Source organism: Onychomys torridus, chromosome 6 (assembly GCF_903995425.1).
Source record: "Onychomys torridus chromosome 6, mOncTor1.1, whole genome shotgun sequence".
Taxonomy (NCBI): Eukaryota; Metazoa; Chordata; class Mammalia; order Rodentia; family Cricetidae; genus Onychomys; species Onychomys torridus.
The window spans coordinates 543,002-553,414 of NC_050448.1; the positions used below are offsets into that span (position 1 = coordinate 543,002).

At 38.1% G+C, this 10,413-nt stretch overlaps 1 protein-coding gene across 1 annotated transcript; it reads right to left on the reverse strand.

Moving 5' to 3' along the window:
* Nucleotides 1-7,051: 7,051 nt before the first annotated feature.
* On the reverse strand, nucleotides 7,052-8,357 carry Agtr1 (angiotensin II receptor type 1). Its single transcript, XM_036191239.1, has one exon. It carries the CDS (start codon nucleotides 8,343-8,345, stop codon nucleotides 7,266-7,268), a length of 1,080 nt encoding a protein of 359 aa, XP_036047132.1. The 5' UTR covers nucleotides 8,346-8,357; the 3' UTR covers nucleotides 7,052-7,265.
* Nucleotides 8,358-10,413: the final 2,056 nt, after the last annotated feature.

Here is a 10,413-nt window from a genome sequence, read left to right on the forward strand (position 1 = left end):
AACCATTTATAAACAAAAGTAAGGCGGTTTTAACACATACCCTTAATCCGATCACATGGCAGGCAGAGTCTCTGTGTGTTCAAGGACACAGCCAAGCGTGATGACTCACACCTTTAATCCCAGTACCAACCATAGAGACCTGGAGGTCTGTATAGACAGACAGTGACGAGGAAGTGAGGTGGCTGGGCTAAGAGCCAATGAGGAGACAGAAAAGCAAGGCAATAAAGATACAGGTTAGACAGGAAGAAGTTGGTTCTCTTGGGAAGCTATAGTTATGTGGTGAGCTAAGGTTAGTTGGCTCTCACTGTTTCTTTGATCTCTATGGCTTTCACCCCTGTATTTGGCTCTGTGTTTCTTATTTAATAAGACTGTTTAGAAATTCATCTACACTAAATCTGTTTGCAAATCTAAACTGTCATACCTTTAAAAAATCTTTCTCAGAAAATAGTGTAGTCTCTTACAAAAATTTTCCCCAAAGCATAATTTTATTAAGCTATGTGAAAGTAAAACCATCATGAAAATTAATTGAGTAATTTCTTCCCCATCCCGTTTAGTAAATACTATATAAATTCTTGGCTACAAAAGGAACCAGAGCATTTTATTAATTTCTCAGTTAAGAGTTGCAGTTTGTTCGCTGGACGCTCTATAACCTCATCCAGTTTTCCAGCACTATGCTGTGCAAGATCAATGCAGTTTCCACTTTAGTGAGTTCAACTTTCAAGGAAAAAAAAAATCATTGAAATTATAACTTGAAATCCTGTAAATGTGGAACAAAGAGAAATATGTTAACTCTGATTGATGAGATATAGACAACATTTTTGAGAATAGCCCTCAGGTTCAGAATTTATGATGCCACTTTTCAGGGGGAAGGCAAGTTTGTGAAAAGGAGCATAAGGTCAGAAGCTCCAGAACCAGATTTTAAATCCATCCTCTACAGTTGAGTTGCACTGGACTAATTAATATGCAAATCTCCAAGCTGCTTTTCTATTGGACAAGAACAGAACTGAGTGATTGGTTGTTGTGAAGACTAGTAATACAGTTCTTGAAAGCAGAGAATTCTTACTCTAGAAGAATTTAATGCATGAAAGCTATGGCTATTTCATACAACATGGCAAATAATTTGAAAGGAAATCCATCTTCAACTGGCTTTTGGGAAAGCTTGGCTCAACTAAGTCTAGATAAGCACTGGTTCCTGGAGTACATAGTCAATTCTTGAAGATTTTGTCCATTCTTCTCCAATATATTATTGTATTCTCGTTCTTGCTAGAAAAGTTCTTAGAAATTTCCAGATCTCCATTTGAAGTGGTCAAATAACTATATATTTAGTCAGAGTGAGAAAGAGTAAATATTCTGCTTGGTAGCTCCAGGCAAAGTCAGAAAATTCTCTATGATTGGGTTTATGTCACACAACCACACCATTGCAAACAGAATATGATGGGCCAATTTGCATAGGTCTTCTCATATCCTCCATCAAAATGTTGGCAGATGCTGTTCTGAGTGAGCAACCAAACTGAAATAGGGATGTTTCTGAAAGAAAATGTTAATTTGCATCTTTTTTATTAGGGGATTGAGACCACTGATGTTGACAGATATTAATGAGCAGTGTTTGTTGATTCCTGATATTCCTGCTGTTATTGTTGTTGGTGGTGATGTGTTAGTGTGCTTTCCCTTTTTTTGATTTGCTGGTCTGGAATCATGTATTCCCTGTGATTTTTGGTTGTAGTTTACCTCTAGGTTGAATTTTTCCTTCTAGCACTTTCTGTAGGGCCTGGATTTGTAGATAAATATTATTTAAATTTGGTTTTATCATGGCATATCTTCCTTTCTCCATCTACGTTGAATGTAAGTTTTGCTGGATATAGTAGTCTCTGTTGGCATACTTGTTTTCTTACAGTCTGTGGTACATCTGTTCAGGCCCTTTGGGCTTTTAGAGTCCCTATTGATAAGTCAAGTATAATCTTAATAGGTTTACCTTTGTATGTTACTTGATCTTTTTCCCTTGTAGATTTTAAAATTCTTCCTTCTGTACATTTAGTGTTTTGATTATTATATGCTGAGGGGAATTTCTTTTCTAGTTCAGTCTATTTGGTGTTTTGTTTGCTTCTGATACCCTGATAGACATCTTTAGGTTGGGGATTTTTTTTTCCCTAAGATTCTGTTGAAAATATGTTCTGTGTTTTTGTCCTATGTTTCTTCTCCTTCCTCTATTGCTATTATTCTTAGATTTTATTCTACTATTTGTCTTTTCGTAGTGTCTCCAATTTCCTGGATCTCTTGTATTCTTGTTGGTAATGCTTGCCTCTTAAGTCCCCGTTTAAGTTCCTATATTTTCTGTTTCCAGATTTCCTTCAGTTTGAGAGTTTTTTTTTTTTAATGCTTCTGTTTCCACTTTCATGTCTTTAACCATTTTATTACTTTCTCCTTCTACTGTTTGTTTGTGTTTTCATAGATGTATTTAAGGGATTTATCATTTACTTTTTAAGTATCTCTATCATATTAATAAAGGGCACTTTAAGAATTTTATTTTTGTGTGTGTGTGTTTTAGCAGTATTGGGTTACTCAGAGCCTCGTGTGGCAGGATTGCTGGGCCTCAATGGAGACATATTGTCCCAACAGTTATTGATTGTGCTTTTATGCTGTTGTCTGTTTATCTGGGATTGGGAAAATTATAATTCTTGGTGAAGATAGGTGGTCTTGTCTTTGTTGGGTGGCTGTATTGTTTCTTTGTTTCTATTGCCCTCTGTGATTCTTAGAAAAGTGTGGTGGCTGTGTGTTGTCTGGTAGGAAATTTTTATGGAATCCTGAGAGTTGTGGCTGCTGGAGATTTTTGATAAAATGTGTTTCTGGGCTGGGCAGTGGTGGTGCACACCTTTAATTCCAGCACTCGGGAGGCTCACAGAGTTGGATGCTAGCCTGGTCTACAAAGCGAGCTTCAGGACAGGTACCAAAACTACATAGAGAAACCCTGTTTCAAAAAAAAAAAATTACCCCCTCCCCCAAAACAACAACAACAAATGTGTTTCTGGGTATTAGGTGCTAACATTTAGGAATGGGCGTGGACTAGGAGTGGGGTGCTGAAGGACTCCACAGAAGGGAGAAATGCAGTGTGTTCCAGCAGGATCTGCTTAGTTCCCTAGGAATGAGGACAGAGAATGAAGAGAGGGCATAGCAGGTCTGCTATAGAGCTGAAGATGAGCCTGGTGATTGAACTTGGGGAAATTGAGGGAGAGTGAAAATCTGTAGTCACCTTACTTGCTTGCTTTGTCAGAGTGGCATGTTGTTCTCAGGAAGTGCTTACTGGAGTTGGGGACTTAGATAAATTAATGAGTGAGAAATGGAGTTTATGAGGTGATGGAGATCTGTTTGATCCACTAGAGATGGGTACAGGGGAGGGGGAGGCTGCAGTAGATATTCTGCTACAGAACTGGGGATGAGACTCAAGGATTGGATATGGAGGAGAAGATGAAGAAGTGAAGGTCTGAAATTAACCTACCTTTTCCCCTGGGCAGTTCATTAAAATTAAAACAAAAATGAGGGATATAACACAACATTCATGCTTGTTAATACAGAAGATAAGAGATTATATAAAAATAATTATCTTCCAGAAATTTTATCAAATATAATTATGCAGTGGGTTAGCAAACATGAAATGCTTGTGATCACTTGAGCTATAATAACAATAAAAAAAGATAACATGGTATAAAATAGATCAGGAGAATATTTCAAATATAATTAGAAAGTGAGCAAGTATTTAATGTTTGGAGGTAATTCTTTGTGAAAACAAAAGAACATTGGTAGATGGCAGGCATTATATTAGTATAATTTAAAATAATTCAGAAAAGATAACAAGAGGTGTGCAAAACTACCTTTTCAGAAAAGAACTCTTTATGCAATGAGAATGAATGCAAGAGGCTATCGGTAGACATTCTGCCTTGTACATCAGAACCTCTCTAAAGGGATTCCTTCTTCACAGTTTTCATCAACTAGTTTATATATCACTAAATCTTTTGGTGACAGGTTGGGGGGTAGGACAGGAGTTGGCATCTTAGCCTTCTGTAGCTGACCTCATGAGCAATTGAAGTTTCTAGGTTGAAGAATGATACAATTGCCAGATAGGAACATTGTGTTACAGCAGGTTCTTCAGATGTAGTAAAGTCTTCACCATTCCATGTGGCATGTGACTCCTTAAAGTAAACTTTCTAATGAAATTTTGTAAATATCTCATTTTGCTGAGTCAAACAGTTGACAGCATAGCTTATTTTATATATTTTAGAAAACACTGAGTAATGTTTACAACTGTATACTCTTTATACTCATCTACACTACTTAGAGAATAAGAAATCTGTCATATCCATGTTCTTCAATGTTCATCTTAGCGAAACTCACAATGCTGAAAGCAAAATAAAAGGTCCCAAATTGGTGACTAGCTAACTACATGAAAGTATGTCTTTATCTGATAACAATCAAATATACAATGATTGAGAAAAATTTTATTAGGGTAGGAAGCTACTGTGCTATCACACTGAGTGAAAAATATAAAGTTCTATGCTTATTATGATTCAATGTAATAATTTTTGTGTGTATCTGAGCACAGAATATCAGTAGCAGATAGACTGAAATGTTAATATGATCATTTTCTTTTGTTTGCATTGGGGCACTGAATAAGAGTTTTATTATTTTATCAGTTTTATGTATCTTGTAAATTTTTTTACAGTGGTCACATAAATAACTAGACAAATACCAATATTAAAAATTATGGGTAAAATTGTATTATTTTATGTTATAAAGAGTGGATGGTTTTTTCTGTTATATAGGATAACTTTGAAAATTTCAAAAGGATGTGTTTATTCATTATAATGAAGTGTTTCCTTCTGTATCTTTTCAAAAGTGAGATTTAAAATGTATAGTGTCCATTGGAATGGCTCAGTGGTTAAAGGTTCTCACCTCCAAGTTTGATGATTTAAGTTGGATCCTGGGAGCCTACATGGCAGACAGAGAGAACTGATGTTCACAAGTCACCCTTTGACTTCCACATGTGTGCTGTGGTGTGTATGTGCCTCACAATAAATAAATGTAATACACAATGGAAAGTTTATAACTACCCATATTAAGTTATAACTAAAACAAACTTAAAATATCTTCATGTTTACTCTTAGTTTAATTAAAAAATAAATCAAGTGGTTTTTTCTTTGAGTTTGTTTACATGGTGTATTACATTGACGGATTTTCGTATGTTGAAACACACTTGCATCCCTGAGATGAAGCCTACTTGATCATGGTGGAGAATTGTTTTGATGTATTCGTGGAGTCTGTTTGCCAGTATTTTATTGAGTATTTTTGCATCAATGTTCATGAGGGAGATCAGTCTGTAGTTCTATTTCTTTGTTGCATCTTTGTTTGGTTTAGGAATCAGGGTAATTGTAGCCTCATAGAAGGAGTTTGGTAATATTCCTTCTGCTTCTAGATGTAAAACAAAGATGACTAGACTGCTACTCACAACTCTAGGGAGGCTACCTAGAAAACAGGACCCTAAGAAAGACACAGGGATCACCCAATGACAGAGAAATGGATGAGATCTACATGACCAACCTGGACGAGAGCGGAGGTAATGAAGGGCAAGGTTTGAGGGAAAGAGAGCTTAGGGGAGCAGGAGATCCTAGCTGGATCAAGAACAAAGAGGGAGAACAAGGAATAACAGACCATGATAAATGAAGACCACATGTGAACAGGAAGAAGCAAAGTGCTAGAGAGGTCCCCAGAAATCCACAATGATACCTCCACTGTAGACTGCTGGCAATGGTCGAGAGAATGCCTGATCTGACCTAGTCTGGTGATCAGATGACCAAATACACTAATGATCGTGCTAGAACTCTCATCCAATACCTGATGGAAGTGGATGCAAAGATCCTCAACCAGGCCCCAGGTGGAGCTCCAGGAGTCCAATTGTCAAAAAACAGGAGGGATTGTAAGAGTGTGAATTGTTGAGACCAAGATTGGAAAAGCACAGGGACAAATAGCCAAATGAATGAAAGCACATGAACCATGAACCAAAGGCTGTGGATCCCCCAGCTAGATCAGGCCCTCTGGATAAGTGAGACAACTGAATAGCTTGAACTGTTTGGGAGGAACCCAGGCAGTGGGACCAGGACCTGTCTTTAGTGCATGAGCTGGCTGTTTGGAACCTGGGGCTTACACAGGGACATTTTGCTCAGCCTGGAAGGAGGGGACTGGACCTGGCTGTACTGAATCCATCAGGTTTAAATGAATCCCCAGGGGAGTCTTGGCCCTGGAGGAGATGGGAATGGAGGGGAGGGGCTGGGGTGAAGGCGGGGGTGAGGAGGGAGATGGGAGGACAGGGGAACCTATGGCTGATATGTAAAATTAAAACACAAATATAATAAAAAAATAAATCAATGTATGTTTTAAGTAGTGAAGATTAAATACATTATGATAAATTTTTATTTCAAGATAAATATGTTTGCTAGATTTTAATCAAACAACAGCTTAGAGATATAGTTACATATACTTAGAACATATATATATATATATGAAATGTAAGACATATTTTATGACAAATCTGCTTAACAAAGACTATACAATTCTCAGATAAGAAATAAAACTGCTCGACAAAGGAAGACACAATTTCTTGAGACAGAATCATAGCTTCACAAGTGGTTCAACTTTGGTGTGTGACAGCTCTTTTGTGGGCACTGTTTTGCCAGTGTGGATTCTCAAGTTACTGATAGAACTTCACAAATGTCTTGAAACTTGATGACTATTGCCTAGCAAATTGTAGGGACAATGATACCACAGTCATTAGTAGCTAAACAGTTGGAAAAGCTTCTCTGCCCCTTGGAAACTGATGACCTCCCATCTCCTTATTGCTTCTCTACAGATTTAATATATTCTAAATACTTTTATGTGGAAATCAAAAGTAACAGAATGAGAAGAGACAGGATACATTGTTTTTCTGCCAGTACATTTTTCATAATCAATAGTCACTCAGTTTTTTGACATTGTCCTTAGTGCAGCTTTCTAGTCATTGAAAAGGTGGTGAATAGTGTCTTTGCTCCTATTCATTCTAAGGGAAAAGAAAGGCTTTTGTTCATTGCTTTAGAAAGCATGTATAGTCCACCAAATCCATTTTCTGCTTCAACTCTGAAAGGGGTGGGGGTTGAACATTTCTTTGGTAGTGAGCTGTCTAGCCAAATGCTGCTCTGGCTTCTTCTGTCAGGCGATCACTTCACCAGCAGGCTTTGAACCTCTCACTCCCCCTCAAAACAATACACAGGCTTCTTGGAAGATGAGCTCATGTTATCTGAAGGGCGGTAGGAAAGAGTGCTCATCTTTGTTGACAGGCCTGAGTGGGACTTGGACTTTGGAGGAATGTACTTCAGAAGCTGGAGGAAATATTTTTTAAATTTTTTCCCCAGAAAGCCGTAAAACAGAGGGTTCAGGCAATTATTAAAATAAGCTATGCAGATGGTGATAGGCATAGCAGTGTCCACGATGTCAGCGATTTTACAGTTTTGAATAATGCCCAGCTGAATGAGCACATCCAGAAAAGTGAATATTTGGTGGGGAACCCAGGAAAAGAAAAAGAAAAGCACAATCGCCATAATTATTCTAAAGATGTCGTCATTTCTTGGCTTGTTCTTCTGAATGTCGTAAGCCTTCTTTAGGGCTCTCCAAATTAGAGTATAGCTGGTGAGAATGATCAGAAAAGGGAACAGGAAGCCCAGAATGTTCTTAGTCAGGCCCAGCCCTATGGGGAGGGTTGAGTTCTGAGATTCATAATGGAAAGCACAAACTGTGATATTGGTGTTCTCAATGAAATATACATTTCGGTGGATGACGACTGGCAAACTGGCCAAACCAGCCAGCAGCCAGATGATGATGCAGGTGACTTTGGCCACGAGCATTGTGCGGCGAAGGCGAGACTTCATTGGGTGGACAATGGCCAGGTAGCGATCGATGCTGAGACAGGTGAGCAGGAACACACTGGCATAAAGATTGAAACTGACACTGGCTGATGCGATCTTACAAAGGTGATTGCCAAAGGGCCATCGGTATTCCATAGCGGTATAGACAGCCCACAGTGGCAAAGTCAACAAAAAGCATAAATCAGCCAGGGCGAGATTCAGAAGAAAAACACTGGCCACAGTCTTCAGCTTCATGTAAAAGTAAATGACAATTACCACCAAGCTGTTTCCAAATATTCCCACCACAAAGATGATGCTGTAGAGTGTAGGGATCATGACAAAAATGTAATTGTGCCTGCCAGCCTTTGGGCAGTCATCTTGAATTCGTTTAATTCCATCTTCAGTAGAGGAGTTAAGGATCATATTGCTCTTTTGGGGTGAGTTGTTCTCAGACACTATCCAAAACACACCTGGAGAAAACAAAAATTTATTTTAAAAAGAGTAAGTTCCTATTGTAAATGAGCAATTTTAATTCATCCAGTAATTCCAGTAATTCATCTTTAGTCTTTGGAAAAATATTAGATTATAAATTAGATCTCTGTAGTTGGTAAATCCTAGCTTCCAAGTTGATTGATAACAATCTAAGCATTTGAAAATACTGCCAAACTAAATTAGCTATTGTGAATGACTTGAGAATGCTTCCTGGGCTGAGAAGGGCTGATTAACAGATCTTTAACCTTAAGAGTGTGGTGCATATATATCTTATTCTTTAACTAATTTATTTCATCTCGCAATCTTTGCTTGGGTATTTAGCATTAATGTTTTCTTTTAAGCAGTCAGCTGATGTTGGTCACTGTGGGAATAGACTTAAGAGGGGTAGTATAAGGAGAGTTCAATGCTTTGGGAAATAAAATTCCTTCCATGGTATTTCATGCTGCTTCAGGATGAAACTGTTTATTTTTTAAATTTCAAACTCAGTCTGCCAAAATGCCTTTTGGACTTTCATTCCTATTGGCTTTTTCTGGACTTAATGCTAAGGTTTGTGGTGATAATGTGTTCCCCAAAATATTGTGCACCCTAATAAACTTATCTGGGGTCAGAGAACAGACAGCCACTAGATATAGAGGCTAGAAAATGGTGGCACACACACCTTTAATCCTATCACTTGTGAGGCAGGGATCCATCCAGATCTCTGAGTTTAAAGTCACACTAGAAATAGCCAGGCATGGTGGTTTATGCCTTTAATCCTAGGAAGTGAGCCTTTAATCCCAGGGAGTGATGTCAGAAAGCAGAAAGGTATATAAAGTATGGAAACTAGGAACTAGAGCTGGTTAAGCTTTTAGGCTTTCGAGCAGCAGTTCAGCTGAGATCCATTTGGATGAGGACTCAGAAGCTTCCAGTCTGAGGAAACAGGATCAGCTGAGGAACTGGCAAGGTGAGGTAGCTGTGGCTTGTTCTGCTTCTCTGATCTTTCAGTGTTCACTCCAATACCTGGCTCCAGGTTTGTTTAATTAATAAGAACTTTTAAGATTCGTACTACAAAAGTTAACTAATTTGCTATTTGTGTAGTAAGGGTATCAAATGAACAGATTCAGCTAGAATTATTTCCAAGACATATCTCTAGTAAGGACTGAAGAACAGGGACAGTTTATTGTATTCAAATGTTTAGATGCTTATAAAGGAGTTCCATAGAGACTTTTGTGGATATTTTCCCAACATTTCACATGATCAACACTTCAGCTTTCACCTATGTTATTTTAAAATTCCATACATCCTGTCTTATGTAAATCCATCAAGAAGTCCTGGGAGGAAGTCCTGAGACTCTGTAATAGTATGGCAGGGTGTCAAGTTGGAGTGCTCTGAGGTAAGGGTAGCCTGGCAGGCCATGCTGTTCATTACACAGATTCTGTTATGATGTCATAATCAGATTCCTACATGCATGTGGCAGTACATTTTGCTTTGACAATGTGCCCTGGGGAAGAAACGTAACAAGAATATAATTCTATTGTTCTTCCCTGTATGGCTGTGTTTGCCCTCTGTACTCTTGTCTATCAAAGTACAATGCAGGAGACTTCAGTTACTGGATTTGAGAGGATAACACTCTAGAAAAGAAGGGATCTTTTTATGTTTCCTGAGTAGTTAAAGCTATTGTCTCTCTTTAAGGGTCTAAGTTCCACCTTTATTATCTTTTCCTTTGCATACAGCTTCATTATCTTTCCTTTGCATACTCCTTTCACTGATAGGAATATTATCAACTACATATAGGCATTACCTACTCCATGTGCTGTATTTTCGGCAAAGTCTTCTCAACTTTTCCAAATAGTCTTAGAACTTTGGACATGTGTTTTGACCCTCTAAGGATCTTGACATATCCTTACCACTTGTCTGATGAAGGTCCCGTGATTGAGAATGGACAATGCATGTGTGAATGGCAAGTGGTCTGGATGTTGTGAGTGTATAGGACTGAGACAACTTTCTACAGGAATCATTA